At 39.8% G+C, this 23,280-nt stretch overlaps 1 protein-coding gene across 1 annotated transcript; it reads left to right on the top strand.

Moving 5' to 3' along the window:
- The first annotated feature begins 8,480 nt into the window (after positions 1 to 8,480).
- On the top strand, positions 8,481 to 22,559 carry LOC131701790 (vacuolar protein sorting-associated protein 37D-like). The gene is made up of 3 exons (XM_059001715.1): positions 8,481 to 8,762; positions 16,846 to 17,011; positions 22,522 to 22,559. The coding sequence occupies exons 1-3, from the start codon at positions 8,634 to 8,636 to the stop codon at positions 22,557 to 22,559; spliced, it is 333 nt and encodes a 110-aa protein (XP_058857698.1). The 5' UTR covers positions 8,481 to 8,633.
- Positions 22,560 to 23,280: the final 721 nt, after the last annotated feature.

Raw genomic sequence — 23,280 nt, forward strand, 5'->3', positions numbered from 1 at the left:
ACAAAAATATATATGCGAATCTTATCGTACAAAAATAAAGGGTTTAAACAGCCGTTTAAAAAAATGGTTCTCGCATACATTTTCTTGATCCGAAAATAACAAAAATGTGATGCATTTTTTTTTAATTTGCTCGCTAGACTAGCGTATAACTCTAGCGAATAAACAACCTCGCTGAGCATTCTGGTTATAACGTGTAGCTAGCTGGATTAAAATGGATCAAGAAGGCGACGTACTTTCAATAAATAACTGAAATTGTAGAAATGTTGACGCGTGTGTGTATGTATGTGTGTCTGTGTGTGTCTGTGTGTGTGTGTGTCTGTGTGTGTGTGAGTCTGTGTGTGTCTGTGTGTGTGTGTGTCTGTGTGTGTTGACCCGACAGGGGAGTAAAAATAATTACCATATTTTTTGAAGCTGTATTGTGCCCCTCATATATAATGTATTATTATTATTATTATTATTATTATTAATAATAATAATAATAATAATAATAATAATAATAATAATAATAATAATAATAATAAAGCAGACAGAATGGCAGTCCAGTATCAGATACCCACCGAAACCTAAAATAATTTATTTCAATCCTGCTTGGGAAAATTAATATTTTCCAGGGATAGTAGCATGGAATGCATGAGGTGTGGTCAGGTAAATGAAGCTTTAAAATCTACAGTGTCCCGAGATCATCCAGAGAAATGATGTAAGATGACAAAAATATTAAAGATGTCTGCAGCAGAAAAGGAGATGTAAGAGAAGCAAAAGAAAACAGTAGGGTCAGGTACACGTCGGCATTTGTAAACTTTGACCAAAAAGACGCACAGCATGATCTCTGTCTTTACAATTTACAAAAGGTAGCGTCTTTAAAGAAATTGTCACAGAAATGTACCCCAATTCCACTGCCTTCCAAAGACTGCACTGTAGTGCGTAAACTGTTGCCATAAACAATATATTTGGCGACTACCTTTTCAGTGAAACCCTGGTCAGCAGTAAATGTATCCTTTGTCTGCAGAATGTGTGATGAAAGCACTGACCAAAGTGACACGAGTCAGCTTGTTATTTACCATCGTTTTGTACATTTTGAAGCAGGTTTGCTCTGAGTTTTTGAAACTAACAGAAATATCTGAACGTCTTAATGCAGACAATCTGAGTGCAGCCATATTCAGTTGTTTGGAAAATGAACAAAATAATGATATGGTATGCGGACCAAAACTTAACCCATGTAATGTCAGAAAGTGGTATGTTGTCACATTGAAAGTGGTACGCTGTCAGATTTTGGTACAGGTGCAATCAGTTGCGATCTGATGGGTGTTTTCTATTGTCAAACAGGTACATTTACAATTCATTGTACATCATTTTTTTTGCAAACTTAAACTGGAAATACAATCAATTGATCTAAAATGAAAAAAAACAATTCACAACGAACAAGACAAAATGAGAAGTCCACAGCAAAGTTGCACAAGTAAAAAATGTACAAGACCCAATATATTGCATATTCGCATACTGTTTTCTTAATTGGTGGAAGAATATGATAAATTACATTAACAACGATGTAAAAGACCGAAAACAGGATGATGTACCAGATTTGAATGTGCGCTTCCCTGCTTTCCTAGTGGATGTTGTTTAGGCTGCGCGAGCAAGTGCAGTGCGCTGAGTACCACTTTTACAGTGTACCTGAAAATAACACTACACCTGTACTGAACACTGTGTGGTTTAAATCATACAGTGCGTCAGTAATGCTATCACAGCATTACGAGGTATGTTTATTTTACATTATACTTAAATGTATGTAATTCTAAGGGACATGATATATGATCATGTCCTATTGAGGTCAGTGTTTTGTAAGGTGTCCGTCGTGTAACATGACTGTGCCGACCCCTCTACATGATATGTGTTATTTAAGCTGAATTACTGTAACCGCTCGGTCCGGTGCTGATCAACAAGTTTTTTTGATATTACAAAAAAAAAAACAAAAAAAAAAAACATAGGTGATTTAAGAATAATTATTTTTGATAATTATAGTGGCCAATTACATCTGTGGCCAAAAGTTTCCCAGCACCCTATAGAATTAACTAATGTTGCTTCATAAAGTCCAGTGAAACCTGCTGAATAACGTTACATTAACATCTTGTAACAATTGTAAGTCGCCCTGGATAAGGGCGTCTGCTAAGGAATAAATAATAATAATAATAATAATAATAATAATAATAATAATAATAATAATAATAATAATAATAATAACATATTGAATTACATACCGCTTTGTAGTTTTCCATCTACATAACGTAATGAAAAACTGACAAAAATTGAAAAATGGGACATTTTGAAATCTAATATGAAATACAGTACTAATATTATGACTTCCGGTACACTTTTGCAATATAAGTTTGTAGTTTCTATGATTAAATAGTGTTAAATTAAAATGTCTAAATTATGTTAATGTAGTCCCTTTCTTAATTACCAGTATGTGTCAATCCTAAAATTCTGTGCAAAACTTTTGCCCATAGCTGTAGATTTGATTGACAGATGATCTGTGACTTTAAGTTTTAATTAAGTGCCCAGTCCCAATAGAGATGTGCTACATTGACCACATAAAAATACTTATAAAATTAGCTTGAAAAGTATTTCCATTGCATTTGTGCACCTCATTTTTCATACACAATACATTTTTATCCACCCCTATTGAACTTCTTTTTTTTCCCCTCTCATGAAAGAACCTGCTTCCATCATAGTTGTCAAGCTTTTTTATACGCATGAGTTTTAGAACTGTGACGGGAGATCTGTGCTGGCTATCACCTGCAGTGGGGGGGGGGGGGGGGGGGGTTTCGAAAGCACTGTTTGACCCACCTGCCAATCTTGGCAAAGACACAAAGAGGTTGTGTCACTCGGACCTCTTTGATTGGTTGGGGGCCGGGTCTTGGGTGGACGGTGGATCCCATGAGAATTACCTCTCCTATTCCTCTGTTAGCCCTCCCTAAATTGTGGAATCACCAGCTGCTATGGGTTGTGGATACCATCAGCCATGGGTTCAACATCAACAAATCAACAGTCATAGTCTTTCTAGATGTGGCCAAAGCTTTTGATCATGTGTGGCATACAGGTCTTCTCCACAAGATGAATAGCCTCAACTTTCCAAAATACTTGCTTAATTGGTGAGCAGTTATTTGACTGGATGCAGATTCCATGTTGCAGTATGGGAAGAAAGGTCCTCACAGGAGTACCGCAGGGAGCAATCATCATCCCTTTCCTGGTCAATATTCTGACTGACTTACTGAGGACAGAGCTGGCACTCTATGTCGATGATGTTGCAATCATCTCAGTCTTTCAGTGAGAAGGTGGTGACCAAGAACCTGCAGATCTCACTTGATAGACTCTCGGATTGGTACAGTGACTGGTGAAATAGCCCTCAATGCCAGCAAGACCACGGCAACATTGTTAACCAAGAGGCACATCAAGGAGTACCCACAACTCTCCCTCAATGGTGATGCAATCCAGTGGGAAAACAGTCGTGTCTATCTGGGTGTCACCTTAGACGCAAAGCTCAGCTGGAAGAACCATATTGAAAAAACACAACAGAATGCATCCCACAAACTGGCAGACGAGAACCATGCCACTAAGAAGCAAAATCAAGATCATCAAGGCAATTATCAGACCTACCTTGACCTATACTTCCCTAGTCTGGAGTGGCTGCTTGGACTCAACTTGTCTCTTACTTCAGAGAGTACAGAACAAAGCCTTGCGGATTGCTGCAACCTTCACCAGAACAGCAGATCTTCACAGACAGCTGGGTATTGAGATGCTGGATGAACATCTTCTGAAGCTGAACAGAAAGTTCTATGGTGCTTTGGGACAAAATGACAACCCTCTGAAGCTCTCCATCATCACAGAATCCATTCGACTGGTACACCCGAACCATCACAGTGCTGTATTTGTGAACTCTATAACCCCCTGTGACAGAGAACGAATGAATCCGAGTCAACACTCTACCTCCCAACCTGTGAGGGTGCGGTATAACAGGAACAGTGTGCCCCAGACTGGATGGTTTGACAGTTCATTCCAGGGTCAGTCAGAAGTCGGCCATCCAAAAAGGGGGCAAAGCCACAATACTAGAAGTCAGCGCCTTACTGCGGTAGGCAATGTGTCAGTCATGGATTGGAGATGTGATTGCACTCGCAACCAAAGGGGGCTTGACTGAAGGTTTATCAGGGGATGTGGCCGAGCGATCTGTTCCTTTGTTATGGTTACGGACAGATTCCAAAAACTGTAAACTAACCGTGAGTGTTTTTATGAGTGTTTGCTTTGTAATTAGTAGGCAGCTAACAACCGGGAGCTGTAACTGTCAAGCCAGCATCCAACCCGGGTTATAAATACTGCACAAGTCATGATCACTGTATTCACCGCCAGCACGGGTGCACCGCGAGAAAGGACACGGAGCCGTGCCTGTATTATTATTATTTCGGGACTGAAACCCTGTATTGTTTAGCTATGCAATTACACATTGCTGTGTAGTTGCCAGCGTTATAATTTAACAGTGTCAAACCGTGCGAACAAAATAAAGAACTGTTTGGACCGTGAACTCTGTTGTTTGTTGTTGTCTGAGCACTGCATCACCTCTACACCAGCGCACTGCAAGCCACCTTGCCACACACCCCCATCCATTACATCTGTACTACCTGTTCAGCTGTGGTGATGAAATGCAGATCAAGACGTCAACTCAATCCGCGATTTGAAATTCAAACCACGACTTCAGAGTAATGAGGTAACTACCTTGGTATCTGAATATATTACTACTGGATTAAATCTGGTAGTCAGACAAGAAGCTCTGCTTTTCCTCTGTTAGGCCTTGCAGGATACAATCCAGTGGAAGCTCTGGCCGGAGAATTTGAGTAAACAAAGAGAACGAAAGAGTATGGAGAAAGAAGGAAAAAGACAACAGAGATGGCGGACGAAGACAGCCTCTATATTTAATTATCACGTACCCATACTGGGACGTTATTTAGTTTAGCTCAGGGAATCTGGGCTACCCCATGAATGATAGCGAGGGAATAGGAGAGCATCACTGAAACTCGAGCCTCACTGAATAGCGGAGGCTGTGGGACGCTGCGTGGAGCAGCACCTTTTGTTTGTAGTTTGATTACCAGTGTTTATTTTCTCTTATGCTTTTGCCTTTTTGTTTTGGACTTTTATTTTGCAGCATCAGTGAGAACTTTACAAGCAAACAAACATTACCATTGTGTTTTAAATAAATCTTGAGCGCCTGTGTGGCATTATCAACTACACCTTTCTGACTCCCGTGTCCCTTAGTGAATCATACACACCCTATCACAAGAACATAAGAAATTCTAGAATGAGAAAAGGCCATTCGGCCCACCTACTGTATGCTCGCTCGCTTAATGGAAGTGTGATCCGTTAACAGGAGAGGAAAAACAAAAAAAGTTATTAGGGGAAATGAAACCTCTGGGGATCCGTGGCTAAACAGACTGCTCTTCCTCCAGGTGGCTAGCTAAAGGTCTTTTTACGATCACAGAGAGGGTTATACAGTATTTTTGGACAGCATCCAGTCTATTCCTGAAGGACTGGATAGTCTCTGCTTCAACAACTTTGTCCAGCAGCCTGTTCCAATGGTTCACCACCCTTTCCATGAAAAAGCTCCTTCTCCTCTCAGTTCTGAATATGCCCTTCGTCATCTTCCACCTGTGGCCCCTGGTTCTGCTCTCTGTGACCTGCGAAAAATAATTCTCAGCAGTTACTTTGTTAAACTTTACAAATTTAAAATGCCTCTATTAAGTCATTTCTGGCTCTGCTTTCTAGGCTGTACAGATTCAGCTCTCGGGCTATCTTCATATGACATACCCTTCAATCCTGGAATTAATCATGTTGCTCTCCTCTGTACTCTCTCCAATGCCTCAATGTCTTTCTTATGATATGGGGACCAGAACTGGACACAATATTCTAGGTGTGGTCATACTTGTGCATTGTATAATTTTAATATAACTTCTCTTGATTTGAATTCAGCTGTCTTGAATATATAACCTAATGTTCTATTCCCCTTTTTCATAGCTTCTCCGCACTGTCTAGTTGGCTTAAGAGATTCATCCACTACTACCCCCAAGTCCTTTTCGTACATAGCTTCCTCTATTTCGTTACTGTCCACGCTGTACTTGCCTGTAATGTTTATGTGCCCTATGTGCAGGACTTTGCATTTATTCACATTCAATTTCATCTGCCATGTGTCAGCCCAAGCTTGAATCTTGTCTAAATCTCTTTGTATTATTAAAGTTGCTGATTAGGAGTTGGCTACCCCTCACAGTTTTGTGTCGTCTGCAAATCTGCATAGTTTACTGATTATGTCTTTGTCCAAGTCATTTCTATAGATTAAGTATAACAATGGTCCCAATACTGACCCCTGTGGTACCCCACTTGTTACGTTACTCCAGTTTGATGCCTGGCCTCTAATTATAACTTCCTGCTTTCTGTCTTGTAACCAGTTATGAATCCATGCTGCTACTTTACCATTTATTCCTACTGATTTAATCTTTAGATATAGTCTTTCGTGTTGTACTTTGTCAAATGCTTTTTGAAAATCTAAGTAGATTATGTCATATGCACTATCCTTGTCCACTCTAGTAATGCATAAAAAAAGTTTAATGGAAGCATAGCTACTGACTCTAATTTTTTCTGTAGCAAGAAAAACTATGCAAACATATTTTAGTGTTTTAGAATGTAAACCACCAAAAGCTGTCCATGGTTTGCCTGTTTACCATAGTAAAAGCATAGTAAACTGCAATAAAGTATAGGGAAAACATGGTAAAGCATAGGTAAGCAGCCCAGGTCTAGTAAAACATATTAAAGGCAAACTATGGTAAATGCATAGATAACCTTGGGACAACCATGGAACACTGCGAAATGACCATGCAAATGTACTGACCCTTTATAAAAGCATGGAACACTGCGAAATGACCATGCAAATGAACTGACCGTTTATAAAAGCATGGAACACTGCGAAATGACCATGCAAATGAACTGACCGTTTATAAAAGCATGGAACACTGCGAAATGACCATGCAAATGAACTGACCGTTTATAAAAGCATGGAACACTGCGAAATGACCATGCAAATGAACTGACCGTTTATAAAAGCATGGAACACTGCGAAATGACCATGCAAATGAACTGACCGTTTATAAAAGCATGGAACACTGCGAAATGACCATGCAAATGAACTGACCGTTTATAAAAGCATGGAACACTGCGAAATGACCATGCAAATGAACTGACCGTTTATAAAAGCATGGAACACTGCGAATTGACCATGCAAATGAACTGACCATTTATAAAAGCATGTAACACTGCGAAATGACCATGCAAATGAACCGACCGTTTATAAAAGCATGGAACACTGCGAAATGACCATGCAAATGAACCGACCGTTTATAAAAGCATGGAACACGGCGAAATGACCATGCAAATGAACTGACCGTTCATAAAAGCATGGAACACTGTGAAATAAACCGACCGTTTATAAAAGCATGGAACACTGCGAAATGACCATGCAAATGGACCGACCGTTCATAAAAGCATGGAACACTGCGAAATGATCATGCAAATGAACCGACCCTTTATAAAAGGTGACCCTGCTGCTACACACTGTATGCATGTGAAGGTTATTATACAAGATCCACTGTAACACAATTTGTGCTTGACAGGAAGTACACAATAGTTTTTTAGTGTGTTGTTTCACAGAGAAAAACTAGAAAAGACATTGAGTGCACAAAATACCATTTTGTTCATGGAATTACCCCTTGTTAAAACAGAGGACATGTGTGGCTAGAATGGGTTGCTTTCGTTTCAAAAATTATATATATGAACTACCATGGCTAGTTTTCACTGCCTCTTTTACGCAAACTACCAGAGTAACACTAACAGAAAATGAAGATCGGAACAATAATAATAATAATAATAATAATAATAAAAACACCTTTAAAACCAGTTACACTTGTTGGTGTATGCAGGGTTAAACTGCTCTGGCATTAAACCTGCAACAACTCTGTGTTACACGCTAGGGGGCAGTGCATTGCCTCTCGCCACACTGTCCCCTGGGGCTAACCTTTGATTTACTTTGTAACCTTCTCGCCTACCCTGGTGTGTGGCAGTCGCAGTGTGAGGAGAGGCAGCCTCTGTTTAAAACTGTTTTCCCTGCAAGCTTAATGTAAGTGTTGTTGTCCCAATCGTCCATACATACTATACCGTGCCGTCTGTTAACCCTGTGTAAACCACGGGACAGTATATTTGCTGCATACACACAGCGTGCTGCATAAACCATCATAGGCATTTGACTAAATATGGTCATTTGGCATAAAAAATAAACTAATACAATAAGCACATGTTAAATTAAACAAAACATCTGCTACTTCGCTGTCCCTTTAAGAGTCCTGGTGCGCCCCATGTGGTTGTGAGGAGAAGTAGCTTTGGTTTAGCCACTGGCAGTAACTCGCATTGTCTCAGGCAGAGCAGAGTCATGCGTGGAGTTACAGCTTCACGGACAGCAGCAATACTATGTGCATCTGTAACAGATTCAGGATGAGACCAGATCACAGCATCGCCTCCGAGACTGTTTGAGCCATCGGTGTCAGAACAGCATGTCCCGGTTCACCCGAGGGAGCAAGAACCCGGTGCCGGACGGGCTTAACATACTCAGCACCGGGCAGCTCCGGGACCTCTTGCAAGAAGAGGATACAATGGACCAAATCGTCAGACTCAGTCAGAAGGTTATATTGCTATTTTTATACACCAAAAAAACCCCAGAAATGTTTAAATACCAATGTAAAAAAAAGTGTTAAATATGTTGAGCAGAATTGATAAATACAAATATGTGAACAATAGTATTTATATGTGTGTATATATATATATATATATATATATATATATATATATATATATATATATATATATATATATATGACATACGCTTTGCTATAAATAAAGTAACCGTGTGCAAAAATACTGTATGTAGCTATAATCGAACAGTGCTGTTTGCTAATTACATCTGAGTGGTGGTCTATATATTGCCAGGATTGTGTGCAGAGGTAGATACTGTACTGCAAGTAATTGATGGGTATGCCGTTTATCGCTTTACAAACACACAACCTGAAGCTTCTGTGGACCGCAGATGCGGATTTAGTTATTTTTATTTAATATGTATTCATAACTACGCAAACTGACTGAAAAAGCCAACAATTGAAGGCGGTGACAATTTTTATAGAAAATGGACTTTACATTGTTGGTTTATTTTTCTTGTAGTTGGAAATTATTAACATGCTTGTCATTAGTGCAATAGATCTCAAACACGTTTCTATGGAAACCCTTTATAAAAAGTTTTTCTTGGTAAATTTCCGCTAGTACTAATTTGCAGTTATAAATGCCTTGAAGGCCCTTCAGTTTATCATTGGGATTTATGTTAAGGTAGTCAGGCATAGTTCATTGTCGTTTAAGTGTCGTTAACAAACATTACACTATGTAACACTATTTTTGTTCCTGGGTAGTAAGTGTTATTTCCTAATTGCTTATGCCTCAAAAGTATAGAAAATGGCTATTATTCCCCACAAACTTTGCTTTTGTGACCAGGACAGTGATATTTTGAAATTTACCTATTTCCAATGAGAAAACAGGCGAATTTGTGTCTTTTCGTTCACATAAAGTCAGAAAAAAACAACATATGAATCCAAATTAACATGTATTTATACTAAAGTAATAAAAAAATGACTACAAAAGATTTAGAAGTGAGTAGTTTTTCGAGATTTCTGGTTACAGGCAATTCCGATTGCCTTGAACAGACTGGTCACATTGTGGCAGAAGCAGAGCCCATCTTGACGGGTGAAGAAGCTGGAAAAAGGTTGGTGACGCTTCCTCTGATCTGCGACTTGCACACTTTCATCCAACAAGTTCCACTGCTTGAGCCTAGACGTCAAAAGCTCGGCATTGGACTTGGTGAGACCAAGATCTCTAATCAAGTCATTGAGGTCTTTTTGGTTGGGGTAGTATGGGTTTCTCTCCTCAGCTCCACCTCTGAAATTGTCATCTGGATCTATAACGTCTTCCTCGCTCTCTGACTTGCTGCTCTCTTCTAAAGACGGCTGCTCTCTCTCCGGAGGAGTGGGTACGGGGGGCTCATGGCAGTGTGGCACCGGGGCGATGGATGAAGGAAGGTCCGGATACATGATAGCAGGTGCATTCTTGCCAGTCTGATGTTTGGAAGGGTCCACCATGCAGAAGTAGCAGTTGCTTGAGTGGTCAGTGGGTTCCCGCCAAATTCTTGGGATAGCGAACTTCATGGCTCTCTTTTCCCCTCTGTACCATCCTACAAAAATACATTTATTTCACCCATGACTAATGTGTAAGAGATTCTCGCAACATTTTTCATATATGATATATTTTTTCAATAACATTGAAAATTGTAAAACATTTTAAAATTAAAAACTTTTACAATTTAAAAAATTTTAACAAATTTTATAACATAAAATTCCGAGCAACAATTGTCCATCTTACCTTCCAGAGTTTTTTTGCAGTGCTCGCAGGTGAAATGAGGTGCCCAAGGTTTGTCTTGATCCCTGGCAGGCATGCCGAAATGTGCCTTATAGGCCTCACACATCTTAGCAGATGCTTCCACGGAGTACTTTTTCGCTCTTGTCTTGATAAATTGGCCGCAGACATAGCAAAATGCGTCTGCCGGATGCTTGCAGCCTCTTGATGCAATCTCAGAAAAATGCAGATATGTATCCACTTAGGCAGCTGGAACTAAACTGAACTGGTGGGCTTAAGGCCTCTGTATTTATACTGCTATTTATATTACTGGAAAGTTCTAGAAAGTTCTAGAAGTTACTCCAAGTTTACTCAGCACTGAATCTATCTGGAATGTTCTTGAAAATAGGTAAATTTCAAAATATCACTGTCCTGGTGTGGCAATGTGCTCCACCCGTGTGCATTTCTGTGTTGTATGTTGCGTGTGTTAATGTTGGTGTATAGAGTTTGGTACACAGGATATAAACGGGTCTGTGTTTCACGTGTATTTAAAAATGTAGATTTGTATTTAGGCACGAGGATGGCACAGATCACTTCACGTGCTGGTTAAAATGTAATGGGTGGTCACGGGAGTACACTTAATTAATTCACGTGCAGTTGTACCGAGATTCCAATTGAATGATTGACTAGCAATCGAGTCTCGGTACAACTGCATAAAAGCAGCATGTTTTCACTCACTCGGGGTTGGGTGTTCGTGAGTGGAGAACGGGGGAGAGAGAGAGAGGAGATAAAAGGTTAGAAATAACAATTGCTACAGCGTGCTGGAAGTGCCAGCACGGTACTTGTTTAAACGTTCGTCCACTTGTTTTGTGTGTTAGTTCGTTTTGTTTACCTGTTTATTTTGGCTCCAGTGCCGTGTCCTGTTTTGTGTTTAAAACCCTTTTATTTAATTTAATAAACGCTGAGTGCTACCATTTGCACTCAGCATTACTCATCACCACCGTCTGTCTGTGTGTTTCTTCCGGGTCTGACGTGTCACTCAGCCAGCCTTGTGACACCTGGTCACAAAAGTAAAGTTTGTGGGGAATAATAGCCATTTTCTATACTTTTGAGGCATAAGCAATTAGGAAATAACACTTACTACCCAGGAACAAAAAAAATAAATAAAATTTGTTACTAAATGTTATTAAAGCTGGGTGTTATTTAGAATTGGTCCTTCTAGCTTGCACGGTCGTTTTGCAGTTTCCCGATGTCTACGCTAATGCATTTACCATAGACTATGGTCTGCCGTGCTTTTCAATATGCTTTACCATATAAGGATTACGGTTTAATACCAAGCTTTCAGTGTGGTTTAATACACTATACTGTGCTGCAGGGAACTTTGAAAAGGCGGCCTCTTCATATGACTTTTCTAAAGTGTTTATCGGTAGTAACAGCATTTTTGTAAAGGGTGTTTGCAGACAGAGGAAGCTAGCCCTAGTCACCGTCAAAATTCCAGTTACTCAACAAAACTGAATTTGTGGTCAAAGAAAGCGAGGGAGGAGTGGGAAGGGGGTGTGTTAGACTAGAAATAAAAATATAAATGAAACCTCATGTGATAATCTCGAGTCAACGTGCCATAGTACATGTGCTTTAAACATACAGCCCGTAAAATCCCCTGGTAGATTTGGAAGGATAACTATGTATTAATACAATATTAATGTGTGTGCATCGATTTACCCTTTACAATATAGACAAGGATTAAGCTGCAGTATCTGAACCAGTAGTAGCACACATATTAATATATAAAGTGGTTGTATATACCATATCAACACCTGCCTTATGCCACACTAAATGTCTGCCCCAAGCACATTGGTTATGTCAATTGAATTTATGACATAATAATAAGCTGTCAGTTTCAGTCAGAATGGGCAAGACTGCAGTTCTAATAGACTTTAATATGTTACAAACTACTGCTTTTTAATAGCATTCTAGAACAGTCTAATAGGTGTATCATTTGTTCAACTTCCACTCCAGAACCTCACTACTGCCCCTACTGGTCAGGCACCCGGTAAAGCTTCAGAGGACATTTACCAGGGCTGGCATTTATCTAGGGGCCAGTAGCCCTCTGACATAAGCTCTTCCTGGGTGTAAAGAGGAGATTGGCTTGGGGATCGGAGGAAGTTGAGAGGAGTTGCTGCAGTGAGGGAATGTAATTGGTCATTCTAAATTGGGGAGAAAAACAAGGCAAACTAATTGTTGAGTTGCAGTCTAATGTAATGAACGAGAAAACTAACCTTACTGTGCAGGATGGGTTTATAATTACATACAGACATGTTCAATGAATCAATCTTTATTTTTGTATAGCGCCTGTAACGAGGGTCGCCACAAAGCTCTGTACATGAAGAAAAATAAATAAATAAATAAATAAATAAAGTAATAACAGTAATTGTAATAATAAGAATAACCATAAAATAGTTCAAAGTATTTAAAATAAATAAAACAGTCAAATAATGCTAACAAGTAAAAATAATAAACTATGTCACATATAGATGAGAGAATATCATTTTAGATAACTGTATATCCTAGACTATAAAAATATGTTTTTAATCGAGATTTAAAAACATCAACGATCCGTACTGGGTAAGGGTGGGAATTTCTTCACAATAAAAACATGTATTAAAGTCCGTCAGAATGACGGCTTTGTTGCTAGCTGGGCTGGTTTATAACTTCCTTATTTTCGTGATCCTGCCTTTCAAACGCCGTGGGGGTATTTATTTAGGAAAAGTCTTAAAAGGACAAACACATAACTTTCAGACACGCAGAGTAATTTAAATGTGAAAACATCAACCCGTCAAAATGACTTCTATGGCTAGTGTTAAGGTGGTATACATGAATAACATATTGTAATGACCCCTGGTCTTGAGGCTCAAAGCAGGAGACGGAGACAGGATTCAGGCGCTAACAAAACTACTTTATTAATTAAACAGGGTCCGTGTTTGGGTCAGGACCACACCACAAAAACAATAAATCCTTCCTCCTGTCTATCCTATAAACCCACTTTCTCATTCGCTCTATTCCACACACACATACACACACAGGCTCTGGCTGTATCAGTGCCCTCACACACAGAGACGAGAGCGGACCACTACTGTCATGGGGGGGGGGGGCAGAGCAAGGGCGTGACATGGTCCGCACCCAACAGTGGCTCACACACACACACCCCCACACTATCGAAACTAGTGGTATTGTCCCACCCCGGAACAATACAGATAACGTGAATGCACAGGACCAGATGAAACAAAAGCCTGCCCAACTGAACTGACCTGGTCGCTCCCATATATTGAACTTACATTCATGAAGAGATGTTATTTACATTATTCTGAGTACTCGAGTAACCCACTCCACGTACTGGGCAGCTCATTCCATAGTTTCAGTGCAATACAGCAGAAGCATCTCATACCTGAGTTTCTTTCTGAATAATGGGTATAAAAAGTAACCTGGCATCCTCAGATCGGAGTGACCGGTTGAGGATGTGTGGTGTTAAAAGATCTTTAAGATAAGGTGGAGCAAGGCCATTTAGAGCCTTATAGGTTAATAACAACACCTTAAAATCTATCCTAAATCGGACAGGAAGCCAGTGTAGAAATGCCAGCATTTTGAACAAGTTGTTATTGCAGTTCATCTGTAGCAAACACTCAACAGCAGTGTCTGCAGTAAGACTAAAAGAAACTCAGTAACATGTTTAGTATTGCTACATACAGAAATGCTAAGGAAATTGAAGCTGTAATAATTCAAAACCATTTTTTTTGGTAAAAACAGACACGGAATTGCGTGCAAACTGGAAGAACTTCACACACTGACATTTCAACCGAGGCTGTGTATCTCACTTGTGTTCACATGAAACCAAACTGACTGACCCGAAATTTACCCTCGCTGACTTGCGCGCAGCGACACAAATAAATTCCAGGTCAGTCAGTTTGATTTTACTTGAATACAGCAAACAATGTCTCTTTCTGGGGCAGCAAAGCATAAGCCCCAAACTGCCAAAAACATCCCGACCCTGGAGAAAGAGCATTTCCTTTAAGGAAGCAGGTCAGAAACCACCTCCAATCAACCCGTAAAACAAGGAAAGCTCACTGCCTTTGCTGTATTTGTGATTGAGAAAGAAGTAAGCCATGTTAAACTGCATTTGACTTAAGGTTGCCAACCGTCCATACACTTAGGCCAGTCGGTAAAGAAACACTAAAACATAAATAAATTAAAAAAACATTTCTGTGATTTTGGATCGAAATAAATATGGTATATATTTGTATTGCTTTGCAGCTTTCCCAATCAGCTTGAATGCCATATACCTGCACCTTATGGGATGCCAGTGAAAAGCATCAAAAGAAGAATGCCATTAACAATACTGTGCTGACATTAGTATACGCGTTCTTCAACCAAGTAGCCAAAGCACAGCGAGCTCAGGAGATATCGTCCAGCTTTCAATGCTTTTTTGTTATTGGAAATATTCTGTATAGCCTGGATTTATCCAGTAACAAATGACTTGATGAACATAGACAGGATCTGGCAGCTAATGAAAATTGCACTCTTGTCTACACCTAGCGGAGAGCCACTTTTCCCTACACTTGCCAAGTTTGCCATTAATATGTTGGCTTTGCCACACAGTAGTGCAGAATTAGAACCTTATAAAAACAGACGTAAGAAATACATTGTCTACAGACATTCCGGATAGAATTCTGATCATCAGACTGCTGTTAAAAACAGCACCAACTTCAGACCAACGAAGCAAATGATCCAGTCTGCAAATGTGTACATGTATGAGAAGTAAATAAGACCTAAAGAAAGGTAAGGACACAAAACTAGCACATTTTATAGTTTCTGATTTTTGATGATGTCAGTAAAAAAAATATATAGTGTCAGTAAAAAATCTGTAAATCTGTATGTCAGTAAAAACAAAATTAACAAAAGGTTGGCAACCCTGATTTGACTACACTACTATGTTTGTTTTTTAATATATATTTTTGTGGACTATAGGGGACCTACAATTAGTGGACAAAAGTTTGAGATCCTCCTTTATAGAAGTATCTCGTTTTTTTTAATTGGATAACAATCAGCACATGATGTTCTTGTCCATATTGGAACTGTTGTGTTTGTATTCAGTAAATCCGGAAAGGTGATTATCAAGCTGCGCTATGGGATTTGACGCAGGCTTCAGGAGTTTCTGAATTTATTTTGAAATGTATTTAACACACCACCTTCAATTAAACTGTTTCTGTCAGATTTGGTCAGTCGTTCAGTTTAGAGCAGTGCGTAAAACTTTCGTCATAACTAGAATTTGGCATAACTGACGTTTCTGAAAACGATACCTTTTGCAAATTGGTGGAGCGTGAGTTAAGCTAATATATATATATATATATGAGAGCATAAGAAAGTCTACAAACAAGTTCTGGAGTCATGCATCAGAAATGAGAAAGTTTATGTCTGAATTTCTGATGATTTGAAGCAAATGGAAATAAACCGCAGGTACGGTACACTTAAGAACATAAGAACATAAGACAATTTACAAACTAGAGGAGGCTATTCGGCCCATCTTGCTCGTTTGGTTGTTAGTAGCTTATTGATCACAGAATCTCATCAAGCAGCTTCTTGAAGGATCCCAGGGTGTCAGCTTCAACAGCATTTCTAGGGAGTTGGTTCCAGACTCCCACAATTCTCAGTTCTCTAATATATATAATCGTCTATTTGTTGTTATTCATATAGGAAGGTAGGGCCCCAGAAGTGTATGTTTGCCTAGGGCCCTGTGATAGGTTAATCCGGCCCTGGTTGTGTCACTCAGATCTCATGGATTGGCTGCAGTCGAAGGGGAAGGAGTGTAAGGGGCAGTGTTGTGTTATACTCTACCATTACAGATTCTGTCCCCCGTCGGTGAGATGAGATGATGTTAAAAGCTCTAAAACCATGAATGAGCCCGGCTCTTTTGCATTGTGGTTGAGATGCCTCCTTGCGGTGCGCTGGGTCGCCAGTTCACACCTAGCTTCCACCCTGTTAAATAAAGCTAAAAAAAAATAATCTCAGTGACTTTTTTTTTTTTTTTTTTTTTAGCTCTTGTGGTTTATAATATAAGAGAACCCCTCGATGGAATTATCATAACATTAACCGAAATCTTTGTCGATTATAATACTGACATCACCATAATTAAGAAATGCTAAAAGAAATGGCAAATGTTTCAGCTAGAAGTCTTTTTCAATAAAAATTGAATTCAATGACAAATATTTTGACTAGAATTCTCCATTCAATTAAATTCCCCATCCCCACCCCCCCTCACTGCCCTGGCTTGTGTGGTTCCAGGAGCTGCAGCTGGAGAGGGACACCATGCTGACTACCAACCGTAGCCTAGCTGAAGAGTCTCTCTCACTCCGCCCGCGGCTGGACAACGGCAAACTGCAGCTTGCTGGCAAATACCAGGAGCTGGAGCTGCTGTCGGCAAGCTGTCAGGAGAAGCAGGAGCGCGTTGGTAAGTCACGCAAAAACACTGTACTGAAAATGCAAGGTAAGCAGACAACTGAAAGAGCATCGCGGATCAGTGTTTCTCAACTGAAAGAGCATCGCGGATCAGTGTTTCTCAACTGAAAGAGCATCGCGGATCAGTGTTTCTCAACTGAAAGAGCATCGCGGATCAGTGTTTCTCAACTGAAAGAGCATCGCGGATCAGTGTTTCTCAACTGAAAGAGCATCGCGGATCAGTGTTTCTCAACTGAAAGAGCATCGCGGATCAGTGTTTCTCAACTGAAAGAGCATCGCGGATCAGTGTTTCTTAACTGAAAGAGCATCGCGGATCAGTGTTTCTCAACTAAAAGAGAATCGCGGATTAGTGTTTCTCAACTAAAAGAATCGTGGATCATTCTTTCTCAATTAAAAGAATCGCAGATCAGTGTTTCTCAACTGAAAGAATCGCGGATCAGTGTTTCTCAGTTAAAAGAATTGTGGATCAGTGTTTCTCAACTAAAAGAGAATCACAGATCAGTGTTTCTCTGAACTACTCAGCTCGTTACATTTAAAAAAAAATCCCATACATTTCCTAAAGTTAGTAACTGAGTATTTATAAATAATACTTAAATGATACTTATTTATTTATAAATGTTTAGCAGGTTGTCCATTAATTAGAAAATGTACGAGCGAAAGAAGGCCATTCGGCCTGTTTAAGCTTAGAACATAAGAACATAAGAAAGTTTACAAACGAGAGGAGGCCATTCAGCCCATCTTGCTCGTTTGGTTGTTAGTAGCTTATTGATCCCAGAATCTCATCAAACAGCTTCTTGAAGGATCCCAGGATGTCAGCTTCAACAACATTACTGGGGAGTTGGTTCCAGACCCTCACAATTCTCTGTGTAAAAAAGTGCCTCCTATTTTCTGTTCTGAATGCCCCTTTATCTAATCTCCATTTGTGACCCCTGGTCCTTGTTTCTTTTTTCAGGTCAAAGAAGTCCCCTGGGTTGACATTGTCCATACTTTTTAGGATTTTGAATGTTTGAATCAGATCGCCGCGTAGTCTTCTTTGTTCAAGACTGAATAGATTCAATTCTTTTAGCCTGTCTGCATATGACATGCCTTTTAAACCCGGGATAATTCTGGTTGCTCTTCTTTGCACTCTTTCTAGAGCAGCAATATCCTTTTTGTAACGAGGTGACCAGAACTGAACACAATATTCTAGGTGAGGTCTTACTAATGCATTGTAGAGTTTTAACATTACTTCCCTTGATTTAAATTCAACACTTCTCACAATATATCCAAGCATCTTGTTAGCCTTTTTTATAGCTTCCCCACATTGTCTAGATGAAGACATTTCTGAGTCAACATAAACTCCTAGGTCTTTTTCATAGTTCCCTTCTTCAATTTCACTATCTCCCATATGATATTTATAATGCACATTTTTAATGCCTGCATGCAATACTTTACACTTTTCTCTATTAAATTTCATTTGCCATGTGTCTGCCCAATTCTGAATGCTGTCCAGATTATTTTGAATGACCTTTGCTGCTTCAACAGTGTTTGCCACTCCTCCTATTTTTGTGTCGTCTGCAAATTTAACGAGTTTACTTACTATACCAGAACAGCTTTGTCGCAGTGGTTTGGGGCTTCCTGGGCAATTACAAGGCCGAAAACTATGTGGAGCTGGTTGAGACTCTGGTGAAGAACTACGGCACAATGGACTATAGGATGTCCCTCAAAGTCCATATCCTTCATGCTCATCTTGATAAATTCAAGGAGAACATGGGAGCGTACTCGGAGGAGCAAGGCGAGCGCTTCCACCAGGATATACTAGACTTTGAACGCCGCTACCAAGGACAGTATAACGAGAACATGATGGGAGACTACATTTGGGGGCTAATTCGTGAAAGTGATTTACAGTATAATCGTAAATCTCGAAAAACTACTCACTTCTAAATCTTTTGTAGTCATTTTTGTATTACTTTAGTATAAATACATGTTAATTTGGATTCATATGTTGTTTTTTTCTGACTTTATGTGAACGAAAAGACACAAATTTGCCCGTTTTCTCATTGGAAATAGGTAAATTTCAAAATATCACTGTCCTGGTCACAAAAGCAAAGTTTGTGGGGAATAATAGCCATTTTCTATACTTTTGAGGCATAAGCAATTAGGAAATAACACTTACTACCCAGGAACAAAAATTGTGTTACATAGTGTTATTTTTACATACAATTACATTATTTTTTACACATTAGTTTTTACATACAATTACCCATTTATACAGTTGGGTTTTTACTGGAGCAATCTAGGTAAAGTACCTTGCTCAAGGTTACAGCAGCAGTGTCCCCCACCTGGGATTGAACCCATGACCCTCCAGTCAAGAGTCCAGAGCCCTAACCACTACTCCACACTGCTGCCACAGCCCTAACCACTACTCCACACTGCTACCAGAGCCCTAACCACTACTCCACACTGCTGCCAGATCCCTGACCACTACTCCACACTGCTGCCAGTGCCCTAACCACTAGGGCCCTCCTAATAAACAAGTGCCTGCCCATACACAGGCCCTCATAATAAACAAGTGCCTGCCCATACACAGGGCCTCATAATAAACAAGTGCCTGCCCATACACAGGCCCTCATAATAAACAAGTGCCTGCCCATACAGAGGGCCTCATAATAAACAAGTGCCTGCCCATACACAGGCCCTCATAATAAACAAGTGCCTGCCCATACACAGGCCCTCATAATAAACAAGTGCCTGCCCATACACAGGGCCTCATAATAAACAAGTGCCTGCACATACACAGGGCCTCATAATAAACAAGTGCCTGCCCATACACAGACCCTCATAATAAACAAGTGCCTGCCCATACACAGGCCCTCATAATAAACAAGTGCCTGCCCATACACAGGGCCTCATAATAAACAAGTGCCTGCCCATACACAGGGCCTCATAATAAACAAGTGCCTGCACATACACAGGGCCTCATAATAAACAAGTGCCTGCCCATACACAGGCCCTCATAATAAACAAGTGCCTGCCCAAAATGCAATCCGAGACGTATATAGGCTAGGAGTGTTTGATAAAAGTTTGATGAAGATTCACAATCAAGGCAGTGATCGTGTTCACCATGTAGTGAACAGACAGACAGAGAGACTTACAGACAGACGGTAGATGTCATAGTTGTTACAAATACTCAGATGTTGTGCATTTTATTTTTAGATAACTATGTTAAGGAGTTCAGGAACTGCTCTTCAGTTCTAGTTGACTGCTATAGATGTAACATAGACTTTGTTTAACCAGTGTCTTAATAGAAGCAAGCTTTAAAACTGAGATGTGGCGGAAAAAGCCAGCCTTGGTCTCTCCGCCCACTCCCTGTGTACCCTTATCAAGAAGGAGGGCACTTCCTGCCCAACACACACTTACCCACAGTCACCAGACACAATGAAAATGGCACCATGTGCAGTCTTTACACTCTAGGGGTGTGGAATTATCTGCATTACTACTAAAATGACCCTTCTGAAATGACAAATGTACATTTAGTTTGCTGGACACCCCCACAGATAATGCCAGGAAAGGATATCCAGTACAGTGGAATCCAGCCAACATCCAGACCAATTTGTCTATTCTGGAATCTGGCATGATTTGTAAGTGCCTAAAATCCCTAAATCTGACTGCAGGCTGGCACCAAGTCATATGATTTTTCTTTTCTAAGTTTGGAATAATGAAGTAAATACACACTGTGGTACATTTTCAGTAAACTGCTTGGTTTCATAATGGAGAAAGTAAAATACAAATGAAACCAGTCACCAGTCATTGAGTTACAGGGTGTACCTGGACAGTACTTTCACTGTGTGTACTGTGATAGAGTATTTTAAAGTGTTCAAATAGTTTTATACCTTTATTGCTTTTCAGGTACGGTATTGGATTTTATAGTATTCTGTAAACCAGCACACTGTATAATCTGGCACAATTTTCCAGCCCCATGCAATGCCGGATTAGACAGGTTTTACTGTCTCTGGTTTCATTCTACAGACCTTGGTATTGACCATGGATGTTAATGAATTACAGTAACAAGCTATTTTTTATTACAGTTTTTAAATATGGAAGTTGTTTCCCATTTTGCTTCCACAGGGTGTATTTGCAGAACTTGTCTATTGCCACATTGCCATTTTTTCCATGTGTATCAAATCTGATTAATCTTCAGTATATTGTTTAGCTCAGTTCATTTCTTTAAATATACCCCATAGTAGTTCTATTAATCGTGATCATTTTTAGCTGATAATTGATATTTAAAACATCAATATTGTCCAATCCTGCTCAATAAAATGTTGTCTTGTGTTTACCCTAACCCTACAGGGAGCCTACACAGTAAAAGCTCTACTTACAGTTCACAGGAATATCAACAGCAACTATGTTTGACCAAGTGAATTTGGGCCCTTGGTCATGAATCAACTGGGCAGTACATTTCTGAACATTTACTCAGGAGTGTTCGCCAGGAGAAAGAGAACGCCTCTTCTAAGGATCCCTGTGTATCCAGATCACCTGTTATGTATATAACTGAGGCACACACACAGTGTTAAGTAACTGCTGAAGTACTTTATTCTTTACAGCCGCAGTGAGTTTTTATTTATTTTTCTTGAACATATACAGCTCTGGCGCTCACTGGCTAGTTCAAGAACAACTAACTTACTCCCAGCATGCTTTGGTATTTAAAGGTGTAGTAACATATTACTATTAAAGGTAATATTTAGCAATAACCAATTGGCAAACATTTAACCTAATCTATTAAGAACAGACACAGCAGCTCCCTCCTGCAACAAAGCTGGTTTTCTGTACACACACTACGGCGCTCATTTCAATCACAGCATTAGCATTTTTGCGGGAGGGACTGTGGCTACACTGTAATGTTTAGAAGTAAGAATCTGTATTGCTGCAGTATGGACAACTTGGGATACAGCCAAGGTAAAGTCATGAGTTTCTTGTAAAAATGGCAGGGGGTTCTGGAACACTAGATGGAATCTAATACCCCTTCACCACTGGCACATCCGACCCGTGAGGGCTCGGTACGGTACAGGTACAGGTGGTTCTTCACTGGCTATTTGTCGAGCCGAGCGAGAACCAAACAGGACATCTGAATCTGGCTGCGAGCCAAGACGGTTTTGCACCTCCTTGCAGACGGTTTTGCACTTCCTTGCAGACGGTTTTGCACTTTCTTGCAGACGGTTTTGCACTTGATTGTAGAGGTTTTGCACTTGATTGCAGATGGTTTTGCACTTTCTTGCAGGTGGTTTTGCACTTCCTTGCAGACAGTTTTGCACTTCCTTGGAGACAGCTTTGCACTTCTTAGCATACGGTTTTGCACTTCTTAGCATACGGTTTTGCACTTCTTTGCAGATGATTTTGCACTTGATTGCAGGTGGTTTTGCACTTCCTTGCAGACGGTTTTGCACTTGATTGCAGATGGTTTTGCACTTGATTGCAGACGGTTTTGCACTTGATTGCAGACGGTTTTGCTCTTCCTTGCAGATGGTTTTGCACTTGATTGCAGACGGTTTTGCACTTGATTGCAGACGGTTTTGCACTTCCTTGCAGATGGTTTTGCACTTGATTGCAGATGGTTTTGCACTTGATTGCAGACGGTTTTGCACTTGATTGCAGACGGTTTTGCACTTCCTTGCAGATGGTTTTGCACTTGATTGCAGACGGTTTTGCACTTCCTTGCAGATGGTTTTGCACTTCCTTGGAGACGGTTTTGCACTTTATTTAATATTGTTTAGTATAAGGTGTTGCTTAAAGTACACATAGCTAACAACATAACAACATCATTTCAGTAAATCTTATTTAGTATGTATTCCCATCACTTCACAGATCTCATATTTTCTTATATGAAAGAGGCAGGTATTATGTGAAATGTGTATTTGATTTTTTGAATGGTATTGGAATGTATCTTGCACTCTTTGCTGTGCTGAAATGCTACTGGAAGTGTTGAGTCCTTGTAGGAGTATCGTTTTTTAGACAATGACTCTTACTGAGCAAATTTTTTAAATGTATATTTCTCTGGAAAACAAATAAAAGAAATACAAACTATGCATTCTACTGTCACGTGTTTTCAATGGCAACTTAATTACTTCATGCCACTTCAGGAAGTTGACCAGAATTGTAGCATTGATGCATCTGCAAGGAGCGTTCGATAATTATTCATCTATAACAGCTTCAAATAAATTACGATTAAAAAATCTAAATCACCTTAATGTGTGCATCTTTCATATAGGAAAATCTGAAACC

This window comes from Acipenser ruthenus, chromosome 26 (genome assembly GCF_902713425.1).
Source record: "Acipenser ruthenus chromosome 26, fAciRut3.2 maternal haplotype, whole genome shotgun sequence".
NCBI classification, from domain to species: domain Eukaryota; kingdom Metazoa; phylum Chordata; class Actinopteri; order Acipenseriformes; family Acipenseridae; genus Acipenser; species Acipenser ruthenus.